Source organism: Pleurodeles waltl, chromosome 12, assembly GCF_031143425.1.
Source record: "Pleurodeles waltl isolate 20211129_DDA chromosome 12, aPleWal1.hap1.20221129, whole genome shotgun sequence".
Classification (NCBI taxonomy): Eukaryota; Metazoa; Chordata; class Amphibia; order Caudata; family Salamandridae; genus Pleurodeles; species Pleurodeles waltl.
In genome coordinates this window covers 334,275,334-334,296,503 of record NC_090451.1, presented here as the reverse complement: position 1 = coordinate 334,296,503, position 21,170 = coordinate 334,275,334, and the positions used below count along the sequence as shown (strand labels likewise).

The 21,170-nt window shown below is 43.1% G+C and overlaps 1 protein-coding gene across 1 annotated transcript in view; it reads right to left on the bottom strand.

Moving 5' to 3' along the window:
- GARRE1 (granule associated Rac and RHOG effector 1) overlaps positions 1-21,170 on the bottom strand; it is a 506,156-nt gene that overhangs the window by 373,663 nt on the left and 111,323 nt on the right. Inside the window, exon 3 of the mRNA XM_069216464.1 lies at positions 12,359-12,565. Coding sequence (XP_069072565.1) covers positions 12,359-12,565 — 207 coding nt within the window. The remainder of the gene's footprint in view (positions 1-12,358; positions 12,566-21,170) is intronic.

Sequence of the window (21,170 nt, the reverse complement as noted above, 5' to 3'; positions counted from 1 at the left end):
CCCTGATGCTGCGCCCACTAGAACTTCAGGTCCCACTGCAGAGCCCGCATATGTCATCTGGCATTTTTAATTAGCAGGATGCAAGAGGCCCAGCAGCCTCCGAGTCATTCTCACCGAAATCCAGGACAGAGGCTGAAACATCGGTATCATAGCCCGAATATCCTGGACTCCCTTTTCGGGAGGATATGCCCGAAACTGCACTGTATTCAGAACAGCTCTGATGAAAGGGAGCGTCTGAGAAGGAGTCAGGTGTGACTGTGGCAAGTTGATAGTGAACCCCAGCGAATGCAAAAGGTTCACCGTAGTCTGGAGGTGGGAGACTACTGTCTGGGGTGAGTTCGCCTTCAACAGCCAATCATCGAGGTAGGGGAAGACTGGGACCCCTAACCTTCGCAGATGAGCTGCCACCACTACCATTACGAACAACCGAGGGGCACTGGTAAGGCCAAAGGGGAGCACCGTAAACTGAAAGTGCTTGTGACCTACCACGAATCGTAGGTAACTTCTGTGGGCCAGTAAGACGAGAATGTGGAAGTATGCGTCTTGCAAGTCCAACGCTACCATCCAGTCTCCGGGATCCAGGGCAGATAGGACCTGAGCCAATGTCAACATTTTGAACTTCTCCTTTTTTAGGAAGACATTGAGGGACCAAAGATCTAATATAGGTCGAAGACCTTTGTCCTTTTTCAGAACCAGAAAGTAGCGGCAATAGCAACCACGACCTACTTTTGGCAACAGAACCCTCTCTAAAGCTAATTTGGCCAAAAGGGCTTGGACTTCCTCGAGGAGAAGAGCTATATGATCCTGCGATATCTGAATGTATGAAGGTGGCATGGCTGGCGATGTCTTGAAGGGGAGGGAGCAGCCCCTTCAGACAATTTGGAGTGTAGTGAATCCTAGTTCGTTTTAATGGGATAACAGGAGTTAGCTTAGCCTCTGGCTTGTAGACATGTATCCCCGTCACCTAGTGACTTTTAACCGACTTAGCTTGCTCTGTCTTAGCCAATTAAATTATTTATTTCTTCTAAGATGGCTGCCTTGTTTATAGTTAGGCCACTTGTTATGGGTAACATTATCAGTGTCACCGCGCCAAGGCGTCAAGATCAAGCACCAAAGACAAACAAACAGTAGGTGTTCACACTTCGGGATTTTCCCTCTCTATACTTTCGAGGGATTGTTGATATTAATTGCCGTCCCAAGCATGTCTGTTATCTATTGTTTAGAAACACACCTACGTCAGGGGACCTTGTAGATCTGTATAAATACATCACACTTTAGACAGATAATCAGAGGGATTCCGACCAGAGGACATCGCCACCATCGCTGATACCAATGTTGCAGTCGTCTTGATGCTGACCCAGTCATCGTGTGCCTGCGGAGTCTGAGATAGAGACCTCATTCCAAGGTAACGAGGGTTGGGGGCTCCTCTCATGGACATGGCATTGGCAGATTAGGTTTAACAACCCTAGCTCTCCTTTAGGTAGGAGGTTAGGCCTTTTCACATTAGGGTATTAGGGCATATTACATCTCATATCTTTTCTCTGTATTGCAAGATGGTGGGGGTCTTTGTAATAATGACTTTCGACTTCAAAATACTGTTTCTTGCTTTATTCATTATCCTAATCATTGCAGCCCATGCAACTTATCGCAAATTGCAGTTATGTTAAATAAAAACTATTGTAACTTTACTGCATCTGTGTCATTACCTGTGTTTGTATAAGACATAATATATCTGTGAGAAAAGGGTAATCTCCGCTTAACCACGACACTCCCTGAGATATCTTATTTTTGAGTCCATGCGTAAACGGCTGCCATAAATCACCTTTTACTATTGTGTTTCTGGTGAGGTGCTGCTAGTGAGCCGGTAAGGTTGGGACAACAGTTGCGACTTGTTGTAGGAAAGACGCAGTCGCCTACAAACAAAAGTACTGTCATCCTTAAACCAGCAGTCTTGGTCAGAGCAAGAGTCCAAACTACGACATGGCGTCACCAACGATGGTGTTTAGGCCCTAATTTACGGATACCCTGACTATCACGGTCTCACAGACAACACGTACCCTAAGTACCATTATACGGAGACGTCCGTGGTCTTTGGGAGAATCCTCCTTAGCTGAAAAGTAAACACCTAATTCAGCTGTAGGTTGTTCGAGCTCGAACTCATAAAAGGAATATACTTCCCATTTTTGGTGTTCCGTTTCTCTAAACAAATATGGCTGATGCCATAGACATTCCTGAAAATGCTAGACATGCACTAACACAACATTTATTAACGCATGGCCTTACAGAGGAGGGCGGGGATGTTACTATGATAATAGAAGCTACTGAAGCATACCAAACAGAAACATTTTACTGTTGGGTCACCTTTCCTGAGGTTGACCAAAGAACAAAGACATTCCACACATATGAAGTTGCAAACATACCTATATGGTACCAAGCATACCAGTATCATGAAATATCGCTCACCTACCAGGAGCATCAGAACTGGTTCGAAGGCGCCCTACCACATGTACTACGAAGAGTGAGGTTAGGTCCCTTAAGTAATGATGGACCTACGTGGCCTATGTTTGCCACATACACATCTCACCCAGGCATACAGAATATGCCGATAGCAGATATACGAGTTTTATATAATTAATTAGTGGCATTGTATAGACTATTAGTACAGTTCGTAATGCGAACATTGAGCACAACACCAGTGCGTCCAGCACCGCCAGTAGCTGGTGGTTATCAATTGGCTACTGGGATTAATCCACAAACAGTGCATACTATTATGGGTAAAGTACCCACGGAACGGGAAAAAATACCGTTCTGGATTGCCCAGAAAACGAATCAGCTGAAAGCTGCGTTTCCCCACACGGGACCACAGGAAAAACATAGATTGCTCACTATGTGCTTGCCTTTTGGGATGGTTCCCTCGGTGGATGACTGTGCCACATGGGGTACAGTCTTTGCGGCCATATATACTACCACACATGGTACCCCGACACTTGCCAATTTACCGGAAGTGTTAAAACAAATACAAAATGAGCATGGGGCTGCACCAGCCTTGGATTTGGGGATGAAATTAATGCGTAACTTCGACGCCGTATCATCAATTATCCTCAGTAATATTAAAGGGGAAGAGGTAGCACTGGCAATTCGCCAGCGTCTCCGGGAAACTCCAAACCAGGAACAAGAGACAGCTACCGAAAATAATTTCCGATACCTATACTAGTATAGGACGGGATAGTTTCGGAGCCAAACCTAAACAATTGGAGTTACAACGTACGGTCCATAAGGAGGGTACGAAGCAGGCACAAGAGGGCTCTAAGAAGCGCTGGGATAAACAAAAAGATTTCAAAGAAAGAAGAAATGAGAGAGCTGATTCTCTACACCCCGAGAACTCCAAAAGGAGATATAATCTCAGAAATAGGGAGAACATTAAAATTCCAGACAGATATACTGATACACGTCCCTCTCGTTCCTTTCAGGACGCACCGGATAGACGTAGCGAGAGAGGGGGTGTCAAGATCGGCGTCCGGAATACGTGAAAGAAAAGATAGACTCACAACAGTCTACCATTAAAAAAGAAGAACAGACTACTCAGCGAAAGCCACAGTTTAAAAAGAAGAAAATGGCAGCACTGACAGTTAAAAATGCCAGTAAAATTGAGAACGCTGTTGAGGAACAAGAGGTGGGCAGTGACTCTGTTAGACAGCGCGGCAGAGGTCACGATATGTCGCCAGAGTCTAAAAGATCATCTGGATGCAACAGCAACTAGCGATTACATCGCGGTTGAAACTGCGGACGGCTGGGTTCTTCCCCCCGATAGGGTTTATGACTTAAAAATTCAGATAGAGGGAGACGTGGAGCGCACTATTAGGATATCACTAGTAAGTTCATCCCAAAATATCACACTATTAGCTGAAAGAGACTGGCCACCTGAATACGTCTGCAAGCTCCCGCATGGAGAAGATGTAATTTTGCCTTCTTTCTCCGATCTTGTTCCGGAAGCAGCAAAAGAAGCCTATGCTGCTGAATGAGCTTTAGCGCAGGCACCTGCACTATACCGCAATCATGTAGGTTGGGACAAGGAGTCTCCTTGCGTATTATTCCCGTTAGGTCTACACCCCAGCCGCAGCCACAATACCCTGTTAAACATGAAGCAAAAGCTCCAGTAAAGGAGATCCTATCACAACTTGAGTACCAGGGAGTAATTGAGCCCTGTACATCTGCAATGAATAATGCGTTATTCCCCGTTGCAAAGCCAGATCATTCATATAGAATAGTTGTTGATTTTAGACACTTAAATAGTAATACACGCACGTATGCTATACAAAATTCACACAGCACTGATAAACAATATAGCGTGTAAAAAATATTAAACAACTTTAGACACATATAATGGGTTCTTCTGCCAGAATTTAGCTCATGAAAGTCAGGACATAAGTGCATTTTCATTTGGCTCTCAGAAACGCTTTTGCCGTTTACATCAAGGCTATAAAATAGCCCAGGCCTGTTTTCAGCCTGTGTTACATCAATATTACATGATATTGATTCCGAGGCATTGTCCTATGTGGATGACATATCTCACAGACGACGTCCTCGACATTCATCTTGCGAGAGTCAATCGGATCCTTTTGGGATTTGCAGACCTCGGTTACAAATTCAATTTTAAGAAAAGCAAGATAGCCTTTCTTAATGTGTTATTCCTGGGATATGAGCTATCAAGCGAAGGGAAGAGCCTGGCCCGCACTTTCTAGAGAAATGTGCTCAACTACAGCCTCCGAACACACTTAAGAAATTGCAGTTATTACTGGGTTTCTTCTATATTGGCAGAACATACATTCCAGATTATGCTGAACGCATCAAGCCACTGTATGACCTAGTTCAGCCCAAATTTTCTAGCAGACACTGGACAATTGAACACATGCACATCCTTAGGGACATGCAACAGAACATGCTAGAAGCTAAACACTTACACACACATGACAATAAAAATAATTTGGTCATCAGAATTATTGCTGGTGCCATAGGATTTACTTATGTCACCTTTAATGAGGATGACACGATACAGATAGCATATAAATCACATTTATACTGAAATGCTGAACAACGTTTTTGCACCTACAGAAAAGATTCTGACAGCAGGTCAGATGGCCGTCATAAAAGAGAGGCCACTTGCCCAGGGGAAACGTATTATTGTTGTCTCCCCGGTGCCGGCCTTAGAGGCAGTCACTAAAGCGAGCGTTCCTAACGCTAAGGCATTACATCCACGTTGGATTCAATGACCGCCACTGATGTCGATTATATATTCGATCCAAGACTTCAAACACAAGAATTTTCCCCAGTATGAACAAGAGTACCCGCTCCTCTAAATATCTTGCCACTAGACAGCTACCATACTATCATACACTGACGGTTCAGCAAAACTGGCTGTAGGTACTAAACATCAATACAGTTGGCTGAGCTTAAAGCTCTTATTCTAGCGCTCGAACATACTGAGACAGGAAGCCAGACTTTGATAGTCTGTGACTCATATTACTGCGTCCAGTCATACAATGAATATCTCAATCATTGGAGACTGAATGGGTTTATAGATTCTAAAGGGAACACCATTAAACACAAAACATTGTGGGGAAGGGTGGCTGATCTTAAGGATAAGCTACCGTGTGTCCATGTAGTCCATACATTAGGACACCAACGTGTAGGAGTACACGTTGCTGGTAATACATTGGCTGATGAAGCGGCCAAAGCATTAGTAGCTACGGCTTCTGTGGCTGCAGTGACTCGTTCTCGGACAAGATTGGACAATGAAATATTGATTGCTGTTAAAGCTTCGGCTGCAGGCAAGCCCCTTCCGAAAGGATACCCTACAAACTGTACTTACCATATCAGTGCACAGAATGTTGCTTATACAACGATTCCTGGGGTTGGAGATCGAGTGATCCCCAATGAAGACGTGAAATTAGATCTGATTACAGCAGCGCATGAGGGTGTCGCTTCTGCACATGCTGGTATACAGGCCACAATAACAATTCTACAGCAACGCTGCTGGTGGCCTGGTCTATGCAGACAAACAAAGCAGTATGTCCTTTGCTGTGACATTTGCCAGCAGATTAAGGGCTCTAATATCAAACGCCCGCCGCAGACATCCCTCTTAGTGTCCAACAAGCCACTTGAGTGTGTGTACCTAGACCATTGTTGTCCCTTACAGCCTGATGGTGTATACAAATACATTTTAGTGGCTGTGGATTCCTGTGGGTATGGCCACAGCGATCGGCTGACGCCCGGACTGTTATAAAAGATTTGCTGATCTTTATCGGTAAATATGCGGTTGCAGCATTCCATTCGGACCAGGGCCCTGCATTTTCCTCTAAGGCATTCAGGGACACCATGGGGACGATGGGTGTTGAACTCCATTACTCCTCACCCTACCATCCCGAGGGAAATTTGGTCGTGGAGAGGCAGAATCGTGATCTAAAGCAGTCCTTAACAGCTCGAGTATTAGGTTCAGGCCGCAGTTGGTTACACCACCAATATGGGGTAAAGAGAGCACTGAATAACCTGCCAAGATGGTCCTTGGGGGAACGTTCTCCATATGAGGTTCTCTTTGGGATACCTATGTATGTCCCAGATCTTAATGCCCCTGGTATGGTGGCAGCAGAAACACCATTTGACATAAATGAACGTCTCACTGTTTTACAGGAGCTTCAACAGTTTTGTGATGATAAATCATCTGCAAGTGCTGCCACCTTAGGAATAAGGGAATTGGGGAAAACTTCAACTGGCTGGATTCCTAAAGTTGGGGATCTGGTTCATGAGAAGATCACTGTGAAGAAGGAGTTCGGTCTATCATACAGAGCACTGGTACCGGGCGTGGGAATAAAAGGCACCAGGGACTGTCATCTTACCACCACTGTCTGGTTCTAAAACGAACAGATTAATCTCCATTGATGACATCAAATTACACCATGTGGCCGATCCTTCACAGTAGACCAGGAGGTCCCTTCGGTGATTCCCGATCCCCTCTCACTACCAAACAGGACATCCATCTACATAGTAGGATTAACATCACTACTACAGACTATGCAACAATGTCAACTGCTGTTCCGGACACTTCCTCGACCATGGGGAGGCGGAAAATGAACTCTTGTTGGTTCCAGTCACATCTTCAGTGACCACCCGGGTTCAAGATTTAGCTGTATTTTACATGAACACTTCACCGACGGATGATGTTGTCTACCAAGAGCCTCCACGTGCAGTGGATCAGAATACACCGGCTCCTGTGTTTGCAGAGACTACCTCTGGCTATTTCATTGACATTGATGATTTTTCTTTGGATTCATCCTCTACTGTGATTGACGATATTTCAAAAAGTAGTAAGCTGTATCGATGGCTTAAAAAGAACTATTTGATTATACCCATGGAACTACTTGTTGCTCATAAATGGTCACTATATTCCTGATCGCTCCTCAGTCGAGCCTGTTCATGAAGTTTTAACACCAAATCATTCTTCACATAGGGACCGAAGGGATTTGTCCCCTGTAAATATTACGGCAATACCGATTACTGATGAGATTGTGTGGGACAAAGTTACATTCGATATATACGGGCCTACAGAAATTATTCAAATACCATACGTGTTCAAAATTTTAATGTCTGATGTTATGGCACCTGATGTTGTCTCTGATGATTGGTATGTCCAAACAGTTGATTCCATGCTAACTGAAATGAAGGACTATTCCGCTTTTGAAAGTGATGATGTATATGATTATACAATGAATTATGGGGAAATGTTCTGCTATAACAATTGGGGACATCACTACCTACACCGTGCCACTAGATACAGGCCTCTCTTGAACTACACACAGTGGGAACACTGTTCTACACCACTGGTGGGGAGTCCAAAGTATTATAGCGATAAATTTACATACTTTTCTGTGCATGATCCAAGAAAAGCAGAGTCATATTATTTTAAAATACCTCCGGCACAAAATAGGAAAATTTTCTAACAGATACAAAACTGATTTATTCAGATCCCTTTGTTTCCCGGCTCTCGATTGAGGGTTACGAATACTGGAAGTGCACTATTGAATTGAAAAGCGTATGGGGAACACAAGATTGGCAAATACAGGGTAGGGAGGCTTTGTTTCGAGCATGCCTGATTCCTGTGCAAATGATTTTCTTAAATGGCACTATTGAGCAGACATCCTGTCTGGGGTTATCAAAAATTAAAGATCTGAACACGCCCAGTATCCCTACTCCGGCAAGGTTTAAAGATTGGCAACACTGCCTTAATGTCACAGAGGTAAGGCTAGATGCAATGGTTAAGGCTGGTACCTATAATTCTTCATTTTCCAGTCCCGGCGGGTGGTTGGAATGGCCCACAGACACTAATGAGTGTCAAAGGCGTTTTTTGAACTCTTCAGGGGTTTTTTCAATTAACAGGCCAGACCCTCGCTTTATATCGGGTCAACATACAGGTATAGTTACAACATACAGTGTGGGTAAGCTGTGCCAGCAATGGGTGCAAATGAACACGTTAGCTGCAGTTAAGAAACACCTGAACACTCTTTCTGAAAATATAGACTTGCAGGATTTTCTAGGTTGGACATTACAGACACTGAAAAGTGGCCACATTCCATGGAAGTAGATTAATGGGAGTAAGTCCTTCAACTATCTGGCTCTTACACAGCATTATTAATTTACCGATTTCGATCTTTCGTTTCTCGAGTTGCCTGAAACATCTTGCAGTGGGACGATATGAGCAACTAGGAGATAGCTTTATTAAGGAAGAGTGGGAGTTGCCCTTTGACTATAGATGTCTATACGGCGAAAGGGAGGTCTTTCTTACCGGAAGCGAATGTGAGACTGCTGTTCGTCATTCTATGATATGCACAGGTGTCTCTTCAAAGTCTTTGCAAAGCAGGGGGTCGCGAATTTGGCCTGTTTTCTGAAGGGTACTCCCGTCCCCTTGATTCGTCCGGTGTTTCATGTACTTTCCAATGAAGTTATGTTGTACTGAACGATCAAAGTTGTTGCGGCATGCAACCCGGAATTGCCTACGCAATATCGGTCTCGAAGGTCGTTACGTGTTGTGGCCATGTTTTGTCCCCCACCCCCACACACGAGAGATTAAAGTATCTGACATGTGGCCCCACATAGATACTATTAATGTGAACTATGGCAAGCTGAGTAGGCTAAAGGCGCTATTGTTTCAAAAACAGGTCGCCTTGACATCCGCAAAGGACACGTATGCTCTCCAGATTGCGAGATCATCAGCCGAGATACAATCCCTTTTAAATACCGATTTCCCCAAACACTTTGAAGAACTGGTATCCAGAATATTCAATGCTTCAAGCACCACTGGGATTGTCCATTTCTTTAAGGCTGTCGGGTCTGGTTTCGTGTCCATCTTCCAGACTGTCTTCGGAGTCATCCCATCTGCCATCCATTCTCTCTTTTCAAGTGTGTTTGGTGGCTTTCCGATTATTTTGGCTTTATTTGGTGGACTACTACTGCTATTTCTTCTGATTCGCAGTGGTTGTTTCTTTCCAGCAACACAGAGCAATGGAGCCGCTCCCACCAACTCCACTGTGCCGTGAGCGCATGGTTTGTATCTTCGGTGCACCTCTACAGTGAAGCATGCCATCTAAGGGTGGCTGAGGGATTTCGTCTCAACAGATGGCTGCTCCTGGAGCAACAGAGATAAAAACCTACTCTCTAGTTGCATCATTCTACCGCACTTGTGAATAAACCTGAGTATTATTAGTGTCTAAATCCTATTAGGGATGCCTTTACTAAATTGGGGCATAATACCTTTCATGGTAGCACTTAGAAATACAACCCCATTCTTGGAATAAGGGTTCTTAATGGAGGCTCTCAAAGCCACTACAAGGATTTCCAACACTTCTGATAAGAGCAAGTACCATAAGTGACTAGAAAAACCTGGCACACATTGTAGTTTCACTCAAAGCATCATGAATAGTGTCCACAAACAATTTATTGAAAGACAATGTGGGTAGCCTGCTTCTCCGTTAAGACATCTAGACTGCTCTGGGATAAAGACAAAGCTAGCACCTTGTTCACCCCAGATACAAGGCCAGCATACTTTGCTAAACAGTTTGTCTCCCTCCTGGCTTTCAGGCTCATCAAAGTGCTCGAGTCACATGCTGTAGCACTGTCTTCCAAGTCCAAACAGCACATTCAGCTGTCATGTGGGTTTGACAGTAACATTTCCTGCAGCATCTGCAACAGGGGCTAGGTTCTGAGATTTCTGGAGGAGTCATTTGACCTAGGTTGAGAAATGTCTATTGCTGAATCTCAAAAAGAGCAAAGGACCTTCATTGATGAGACATGAAAAAACAGGAGTGATGCTAGTGCGCCGGTTTGCCCCTATTGTATTCTGATGTTATGTCCAATGGGCAGAGTCATTGCTGAAGCTGTATGACAAAACTAGGCAGAGCTGGAAAGTTACAGGTGAGGGAAAAGCTTTCTGTACTAGCACAATTACTGGCAATCTAAAGAAACTTCTAAAGGAAGATGTATCCACTAAAAACACTTGTAAGTGGAGAACGTGAGACTTTTTGTGGGTATTAATAGCCATTAACTGGCTGACAGCTTATAGAAATCCAGGAAGCAACTAAATAGTATTTTATCATCTTGGAAGTGGAAGTGAATCTTAATATATTAACAGCAAGTTCATGCTAGTGGGTCACAGTCCTCAATATGGACCTGGGGGCGGGACTCAGGTTTTCTGTGGAGGAATCAGATTTATTTAGGACATTACATTTCCCAGGTTGCTTTAATTGTTCCAAGCAACCCTCAATCTCCATGTGCTTTAAATGGCAGGAAAACAAGCAGGGTAGCTGGGTCTGGTGGTGCCTGTATGCCACCACTTTGTATATAAGCAAATTGGCACTGGCACCCAAGGCTTTACCAAGATGTTTGCAACCCATAGTTTCATTTTATGTGAAGGCTTCAGTGCAAGTACCAACATCCTATCAACTAAAACTTCAAAAAGGGAAGCTAAGGTAGCTGATGCGAATCTAAATGCTACATTGCCTCCTCAAATAATTGAAACAAAAAATAAATGCTACAATACAGGCCATATACAAAGACTTAAGAATAATCTCCAATAGGATATTCATGCATTTGTTTATGCCATTAACAAGTTCGAACAAATTAAATCATTTAATTTGATGATTCAATGACACCCAAATAATTAAAGACTAGACCCAACAAGTAATGACCCAATTAATCTCAATACAACCAGCCACTCCCCTGCAAAGCAAACACAGTGCACAGTTCCACAGGGTTATGTAGTTCCGGCAAATTTTAAACCGTTCAGTACATTCATTTTGGTATTTATTCAAAACCACAGAGACAGGACGTCAGCATATGTCCATGATGCATGTCAAAGAGTGAAGGAGACAGCCCAGAGAGGCTTTCTGCACATCCTTTAAAACACAGAGACCAGGATGATAAAGAATGAGCTAGGTAAGCACATTTAAGAAGTTGAATTTCTTAAGACAGGGCATGTCTGTTTCATATTTTCACAATCTTACATATCAAAAGCAGAATATATTTACTTTTTAAATAAAAATAAATAAAAAAGTAAAACTGATTTGGAGCTACTCTGGAACTCACCCCTATCTCCAGAACTAATGATTACTACAATTTAAGATTCAGATATTCTAATTTTAAATTGGCAAAATAGATCACTGCATTAACCTTCACCAGGGATTTACAAACATTTTGTAGCAGAAGTAAAAGTCATCTATAAAAAAAAAAAGTCAGGATCATTATTTATGGGAAAAGCATGACATGTACACTTTACAGTCTACATCTTACAGCAGATGTGTGGATTATAACGAGTCCATTTGAAAGCTTTACTTATCCACCACAGTAAGAACAAGTATTTGCAATGCAGTTGGTCTTGTGTTTGCTCGAGTTAGACCTATTCGCGTTGTAAATTCCTAACTGGACTTTTCTTGCCACATACTGAAAATGAAAAGTAAAACAGTTGACATAAGCGAGCCACTTCAAAGTGCCATGGCTGCCATGAGAGTGAGCGCTAAGGAGGGACACAAAAGAAAAAAGTTTGCTTGCAGTCAAACGTATCAGCAAACGTGCAATTATCTAAGTAACAGGGTTGATAGCCAAGGTGGTAACAAAACAGCCCCAAGGAGGGCCAAACATAAATCATTTACCAATGATAACAAAGAATTTTTGAAAAGGCAAGCCCGTGAATGAGTGATAGTGATGGAAGTGTGGTGGGCGTGGTTAAAAGCCCACCTACAGATTACAACAAGTCAGAGTGCTTACACGCTCAACCTAAAAAGTGGCAAAGTTCCTTAAATTAAGAGACTCCTACCTCTGCAGCCCCTTTCCATGACCGTATAGCTTCATCCAGCTCCTTTGTTGGGCTTGAACGAGACGCATCACAACCAGCGGCCATTTTTCTTTCTTGTGCCACAGCTTCTGCAAAGCATGTATGGGCCACAGGTTGGACTTTCTGCAATGCTTGTGACAAAAATTGGAAGTGGACGTGCATCACTGTCAAGAAACAGCGACCAAGCACCTATAAAAAAGAAAAATATGTATGTTACCTTTAAAAATGTGTTTGCAACATAGTTCTAGACCCAGAACATAAAAATATTTTAATCTTTTAAGCAAACCTGTCAATTACTCTGTATGTATTTTTGATATGAAAATATAAAGTAGACAGGTTAAGGATGAATTATGTTGACTTTGCTGTACTCCCATCAATTTACAAAGAAATACATGAAAAAGCTCTAGCCTATTGAAATGGTCCTAGTTTACAGCATGGGTACAGTACAGCATATGTATTTTGCAGCTATGATTCTTTCACATAGTTTATTTTCCAGATTTCACTGGGATATGGTTCATAAAATTCATCTTATGACCTAGCTGTTTAAGTCAATCTTTAATGTAGAAAAAATAAGATATGGAAAACAGGATATGGAACAATCACAGAGGCAAGAGCATAAGAGTTACTTATGGGAAACTAACACTAATTCCATAAGTTGTTATTCTGCTACCAAACTGAATACACTTCATCATCTGCTGATGTAATTGCCATGCACTAAATTACTCTGTAAGATTGAGAACAAGACAATACGTCAGTACACTGTACAGAACAACAACATTTGAGAAGGTTCTCTCTTTTACATGAGCCGAATAACACAAATTAGTATGGAAATGCCAAATGTGTAGGCACTAAATAAGCATGGTAGCAAACAATCAGGAAAAGGGTAGAGTAATACTACATTCAGAAACAAAAAATTGTGAACTGGTGACGAACCAACTGTTGGTGAGGTAGGACGGGACACCAAATACAGCGAAAAAGAGGAATGAAAAAACAAAGAAAGCAAGTGAAAAAAACAATGGTAAGCAAAATGGAGTGGGGGGGAATACATTTTAAAACCGATGCATTTTCAGTCTTCTTTAGAAAATCTTTAGGGTCTCAGCACTCCTAAGATAAACTCAAAGTGAATTCCATTAAAAAAGGAGTGTCAGAAAAAGCCTGAGTTGCACCTTTTTCAGGTATGATTTTAGTTCCAGACTCAGTTTGTTGATACTTATTAGGTGAGTAATGACGCAGATAGTTTTAGCAATGATCAAAAGAGAATCAGGTTGCTGTAGCCTTAATGATTTAAAGATAATGCAGAAATGTTTGAACTTTATTCTGGCTTTCAGGGGGAACCAGGGAAGTTTCGTAAGGACAGAAAAAACATAGTAATTTCTTGTATAAGAGATAGGTCTGTAATTCGTGAACTCCCTTGGGTCGGTGGAGGGTTTCTTTAGCAGTGTGTTGATCTCTGTGTGCTTCCAGTCAGGTGGGAAGGTGACAGTCCTGATGGAACAGTTGACAGTCCAGCAGTGCCCTGGTGCGATGGTGGCGCTGGCCAGGCTGAAAATGTGATGTGCGCACGGCCCTGAGGGTGCCCCTGAGTGGATGGAGTTCATGAGTTTTCGGGTGTCTTCTGCGGAAATAGGGGCCCAATGGTTCAGAGTCTGGGGCGGCATTGTGTCCGTGGAGGTGTTGGTAGGCGGTGCGGGTAGGTTTTGGTTCTTGAATCCTTCATCTATGTCCTGGATTTTCTGGTGAAAAAAAGGTGGCAAGGTCATTGCAGAGGTCTTAAAGGGTGGGGGGGAATGCCTGAGGTGTCTGTTCCAGGGTTCGGTAATTCCTTGACTGTGGTGAAGAGCTCCTTGCTATTGTGGGCGTTGGTGCTGATGCGTTCTTGGATGGCACATTTCTTGGAGGCTCTGATGAGCTGGTGGTGCATGGTGACTGCATTTTTGTAGGCCATGTGGTCTTCAGTTGTTTTTGTTTCTCCATTTTCATTCGTCATCTGCAGGTTGGTTCTGATTCTTGGAGTCTGTCATGAACCAGCTTGGTTTCTTATGGGGCTGGTTTCTGGTGGGTTTTCCGAAGGGGGTTATGCATTCTGTGATCCAGCGGTGCAGGTTGCGCCCTGAGTCATTTGCAGCAGGACGGGGGGCGTGGTGGCACGCGGTGGTCTTCATGAAAGCAAAATGGACATATCAGAGGTTGATCTAATGGTGTTCGGAGGTGTGAGATATGGTGATGCTGTTACCTGCCGAGAAGACCAGGTCGAGTGTGTGACCTGCAGAGTGAGTGGGGAGGTTGACTAGTTGCTTGATTCCGAAGGTTACGAGGTTCTCCAAGAGGGTTGTGGTGTTTGGGCCGTCATGGTTATAAAGGTGGAAGCCGAGATCGCCGAGTCAGATGCAGTTGGTGGAGGCAAGCGTGTGGAGAACAACGAGGTCGGTGATGTCTTCGCTGAACTAGAGCCGCGGGCTGGCGGTATGTTGACAAGTGTGCCCAAGAGGGAGGTGTTCGCGTAGGTTTGAATCTGGAAGTATAGGTGTTAAAGGGTGGTTGGCTGTGTCTCGATGGTGGTCGACAGGCAGTGGGTGTTCCTGTATGCTATGGCGATGCCCCCTCTTCGTCCGGGGCTGGGGTGGGTCCAGGTCTCTGTGAGGAAGGTGGAGTCAGAGGCGATCGAGTGGAGAAAGTTGCAAACTTCTACTGCATGTTTGACGAGGGAGAGGGTGTTGAGGAGTATGCACTTGAAGTGTCTGACTGGGCTTAGTTTAGGGTCATGTGGCGGGTGGAGGCAGGTGGGGGAGCAGAAACTGCAGGAGAATGGTCCATGAGTGTTCTTCAAGTCTGCTAGGTGGCAGGCGGTGGATCTTCCAGGGTTGAGGGCATGCAGAGTGTTGGCATCGTACCAAAGGGTAGCGCGGGAACCAGGGTTGCAGTTCGAGCGCTGATGGGCTTGCCTTTGGCATGCCAGCGGCCACCATCACGTAGAGAAGGGAGGTGGGTGGGGCTGGTTATCTGGGGCGGGAGGGCAGGACTGAGTTTCGCAGGGAGAGGGTGGGGCCGCAGGGCAAGCAGCGGCAGGGGGGGAGCACAGGGAACAGCACACAGTGAAAGCACTAAAGCAGCAACACGAGTGCAAAAGAGAGGAGAAAAACAGACAAAAAGAGTGAAAAAAGGGGAAAAGGCAGGAGAGGAAAAGACAGAGAAGCAGATGGCCACTAGGCTACCAGGGATGAGGTGCAGGCGGGTGCCTGTGAGTGGGGACAGGTCTCGATCTCAGAGCCAGCAGGCTCTTAGAGATCAGAGGCAGAAGCAGGTGGAGCTGAGCAGGAGGAAGCTAAGAGACACTGACCAAAAAAAAGGTCAGTTGTGACACGGTCAGCAAAATGGTTCATCAGTAAAGTCCCTGTGAGGTATGGGAGTGTGCTAGATTACATGAGGTGTGTGGTGATGTGGAGGTGTATGGGCGGGGGGGGTGTCACCTTTAGTGACTCAAAGTACTCAAACTTTGGAGAATGATTTTCATGCAAGCTAAAGTGCTGCAAAAAAAATCTTTCGTATAATCAAAAGCAGAGTACATAATAGGGCTTCCTATGTTCCATAAGAAAACGTACATACAATGTGCTTACCAGTGGCCAATCTAAGTACACATCAATATGTTTACACAGCCTCCCTGCTTACAAAGATGTTCTTGAAGTGTTATTTCTGGGTGCTGAAACTATGCACTTAGTGAAATGTGTATGGAGAGGCTGTCTGTTTGTTATGGGTTACCTGCTGTAAGTCAAAGAAGATCCAGTATTAGGACCAGCAAGATCTATATGTTACCACTGTTCTAAGAGGAGATGCTGTTAAACTGGACTACTCTTTGATTTAATGTAAGGAGTTTAGCTGAGGTTTCGGCTCCAACTTCTTACATGCTGCATATAGAAAACAGCAATTATATTCACTGTAACTATGAGATGCAAATTTGTGGAGCCTACATAAATGTTGCATGTGTGGGCCATTTCAGACAGCAAAATCTGTTGTGTCAACGTCACAAGCGGTCAACCAACTCTTTGTTCATGTCCATCTCGTCTCTGAGGGAAGAAAGAGGCCTCTGCCAAGCGGGGGAAAGAAAAATTAAAGCCAGTCTGGATACTAGACTTTTATCCCATATGCAAAAACTATCTTGATGCATTAAAATCGGCATAAAATGAGCTACATAGTTGATTTTCTAAAACACCTAGACACCCATAATTCCTCAAGGACAAGAAAATCTAAGAAATTGTGACGCACAATGAGAGTTGGATATGATTACGGCACAAAGGCACTGAAAGATCCATTTGAAGCTAGACAATCTTAACAGGATTGCCTCTCCACTGGCTGTCAGATTAAAAATAGCAGAGTAAGATTCCCAGGTCTCTCTCAATAATGAGGTAGGCGCTCTAACTAAAAACAAAGAGTTACTCAAAGAAATAAGTGGGCAGAAAGCTATACGAACAAAGTCGATTTGAGGCAACAGTGGTCAGCAGAATACAAAAGTGAGGCTGATGAGCAGGTTAGGCTTGAGAAAGTGGAGCCTGGATGCATGAAGAAATATTGAAGTTAAACACGACTATACACGTATTTTGCCAACTTGGTGAAGCCGTTTCTAACATCTTCACATGGTTAGAGTAGTTTCTAATAGTTAGGAATAGGAGAAAGATGGACAGACGAGCCATCACTTTTCAAACAGATAAAACACTGTATGGGATTTTGTAGGATTTAGAATCAATCGTAATACTGCTAAAATGTCATAAATCAGCCAACTGCTTCGGAGATGTACTAAACTAAACAGCCTTAGTAAATATTCACTTTGAATAGACTCGACCTATGGTACGGGTCAACTGTGATCATTGTAAAGAACACGGTGTTCCATTTCCTCTCTTATGAAGAAGCCAAGACTATATTTTATTGCAATCCGGATATTTGCTAGGTATAGCAATACAAAGTATTGTAGGCTATTATTAGACCTGCCCCTCTAGGATCTAGTCCCTGCATGACTTCACTGCATAAGCATGCCACCAACCAAGGCCGAAATTTCTGACTTCTTTTATCATGCAATAAAGACATGTGTAAGACCAAAAGAAAGGGACGTTTGTCCTTCAACAAGTTTCCACTCAGATCACCACAGAGTAAGAATTGCAATACAAATAAATACTTGAAACACTTCTACCTTAAAAGACAGCAGTTGATTTCTTAATGCTGTGAAAGAGACGAGAAGCAGTGGCAACTCAACCAACTAATCCTGAGCATAAGAGGAAAAAAAAAACAACTTGGAATGGGGGTTTAGGGGGGGGGGGGGGGGAATTTCGCCTCTTCCAAAAGCCAGGTATTTGGGGGTAGGCGAGAGGGAGTGGAGACAGAAGTTAAGCTATAGGGAAAAGTGAACAGTGAAAAAAACAAAACTATTGTGTAACGTGCTAAAGTCCACAAATCTATCAGGTAAAGGAATGCTGTTTAATATAAGAGGGAATGCAATGGTAAGGAACGGCCCAGAATTATGTAAAATGGGAAAGGGAGGCGGAAAGTTAATTTCTTTGATATGTTTATAGGTTTGACGAGCTGGGGATCTTTATCAATCACTGATGAGGTAATGTTTAAAAGGGTAAGCCTTTAGTTTCCTTCTGAAACACAGATGTAATATAGCGAGCCCAGCAATGCAAACAGCCGTTTTTCGCTATTCTGGGCATACAGATAGAGAAGCTCGCCTCCTGGTCGGATCTTTCTTGCATTCATTGGTTCTAAACAAGGCACCGACTCCTAGCGTTTACTTGATTTCCTCAATTTATTAGTAGCATTTATATAATGTCATCCTTGCCCCGAAGGTAAGCAGAGTACTGTAGATAGCAATAGGGACGCACACATATTTTGCCTATCCTCTAACAGGGGTACTTGGAAATTGTTTACAAAATGTAAAGAGAAGGAAGCATATTAGAAAGAGAGAAAGGACTTTTCAAGGACTAACTAAGATACATGACCTGCACGAAAAGGTATTTATAGAGAACTTCAAAGAGCACATCACACTTGAGGAGGGTCCAGAGCAGAATCTTGAGAAATACAGAGTACGTTGCTTGACTATTTTAATTTGGAAGCGATCTGGATATCTTAAAAGAAACAGTTTTGCTAAAGGACGACAGAGAAGGTTTTAGAGTAGATTAGTGCATTTGGGTAGGTAACATCGCCTGTGCTAAATCCAGATAAAACTGATTTGCAATAAAACTCGGAGGTAAGAAAGCTGCTGAATTATATATTCGAGTCTCACCTAAAGGTAAATAAAAAAAAATAAAAAAAATGTACAAAATATTGGCTAGCCTACAAGGGTAGATAGAACGTGGAAGAAGTGGCCCCACAGATTATATGGACAACATAGAATGTTAATGTACGCAGGTAACAAAAAAAAACACCATTGGAAATGTAAATCATGAAAGATGGAGGATAAAGGCATGTCGTCCACATATAATAGATATACCAACATTGCAATAAAACAAATAGAACCAGAAAGGGACACTTGTTAACTGAAGAGGACGAAAGTTACCAAGAATAACATGCATCTTTGAAGAAAGCAGTAGAAGTATGAGATCACGCACAGGGAGACTCAAAGGAAAAGAAACAAACACTGGCATAGGCAATAGGTCTCGCTTTGGGACCTTAAAAGTGTTAGCCAAGCAGCATATTACCCTGGTTGCTGTGCAGTCAGGGACTGAAAAGCTATACAATTACTACACACTGGGTTATGCAGTCTGATTCAGGAATACATGCTTGCCTCAGGAAACCGAATTAATTCTTGGTTGGTGCAGTGGAGAACATGGACTTGTGTATTTTTAGTGCTATAAGGTCAGTGCATGTGAAAATATGCAAGTTATTATTTACAACTCAAACTGTATAATATACACTACTACAAAATGCACAAAAAGGTTTAAGATAAAAATCTGCTTCCCAAATATAGATTGTTAGCACCCAGACTGTACATGATGCAATTATATTTACAAATATAGACTTTAGTAGCACCCAGACTGTACATGATGCAATTATATTTAAATAACTGTCCCTTCAACACCTAGTTAGGGATAGTAAGCGCTATACAAATGGAATTTCAACTGACAGCAGAATATGTAAACAGACATGGTACACAAATGACATAAGTAATTACAATATTGCCTAAATATGGATTAATCCAGACATCTGGTGTTGTAGAATGGCATGAGACGAGATGGAGTGTGGTAAGCTAGTGTTATCTGTGAACCAACCATAGCTAATTCATTGGTCCTACAAGGTACATAATGACTGTGTACCAAGAGTGTGCCAGGCTGCTTAAAAAATTTACAAAGAAGTAATATAAATGGAACTCCTTTGCAGAACCAGTTGGCAAAAAACAAATCTGCCACGGAGGCGGTACTTCTGAACCTACGTCAGCCATTATTTAAATGTAGAGCAATTAAAGCTGCAACAGAATTAAGGCACAAATTGTTCACCTTACGTGATTTGTGTGAATGGCTTAAGGGGGATCAAGTACGCTAGAAAGGAAAGCATGCCTCCTCCGATCGAAAGAGAAAGAAACCAGACAAAATATCCACCATTTACAGCTAAGTAAAGTAAATAATTACACAGGTAAACAGTGGACACACTCAGGTCGTAAAAGGCAATATCAAAACGAAAAGAGTACACTGTTCCAAAAAGAGAAGAAAGATCCAGATAGGACGCCGGATATCGGTATGATGTTAGGAGTACCCTCATGCGTCAATGAAGACGCTAAGCATCATCATTGGGCTAACTCCTCGCCAGACCGGCACTGCAATATCTGACAGGTCACCACACAGATGGTGGTGGCTCTATACCGAAAAAGTGGTTGTGCAGATCCGTAGGTATCTGCAGTTCGTGCTGACAAAAATAGAAGGAGAGTGCAATGTGGGGTTAAAATTGTCTCTGCACACCCAAAGACTAAATTTAATAACTCAAAGATGGCTGTCAGGCCAAGATTAAAATCGGTGGCGGAGTGTTCGGAGGAAATAATGACCGCCGTCACTCCTACATAGGGGGAAAGAAGAGAATTGCTCTAACCTTCCACTAAGGGGTCGACATGTTTCGCGCTCATGCGCTTCATCAGGACCAAAGTTCGTCACTTCTCCTACAAAAGAGGGTGCAGTGTGTGCTAAAAAGTCACTTACTGTACGTCATTAGTCGTCAAGGTCAGACACCCAATAGGTCGCCCATCCCAGGTGGAAACCAGGCATCCTAGGGACGCATAGCCCTCAGACAAACGGAGAATGCATTGATATCTTCCTCTTGTCCAGCCGTTCAACCTACCCGGAGACGCGCGCCCTAAAAGTCAGTAAAAGGCAATAGACAGTTCCAAGAAAAAAACAGAAAGCCATGAATCTGTAAAATGTAAACCAGGCTGCCAATTTCTCTTTCTAGCAGCTGTACTAGAAGCCTTATGCAACAATCCTCAGCTTGGAATGAGGGCTCCAGCTGTTGTCCTGTAAGTGGGTTGTGGCTATCTTAAAACACATTATTTTTGCCTTACGTCGGTTTCTACGAAAATTCAATTGTACAGTAGCTCCACTTAGAGTTTGATACATTAATCATGTTTGTTGTGTTTATTTTAAAGGGGCAGGTGAGTTTTCATGAATGTATTACACATCTCTCATCAAATCCACTCATGTGATTATATGCAGCTTGTAAGAAGATGTCTCCTTTTCTACATTTTGTTCTGGCTGCACTTCACTGAGTTTATTTAGGCCAATGTCGGCACGCAATGGCTTTCCTGTTAGCACACTGCAGAAGGGGT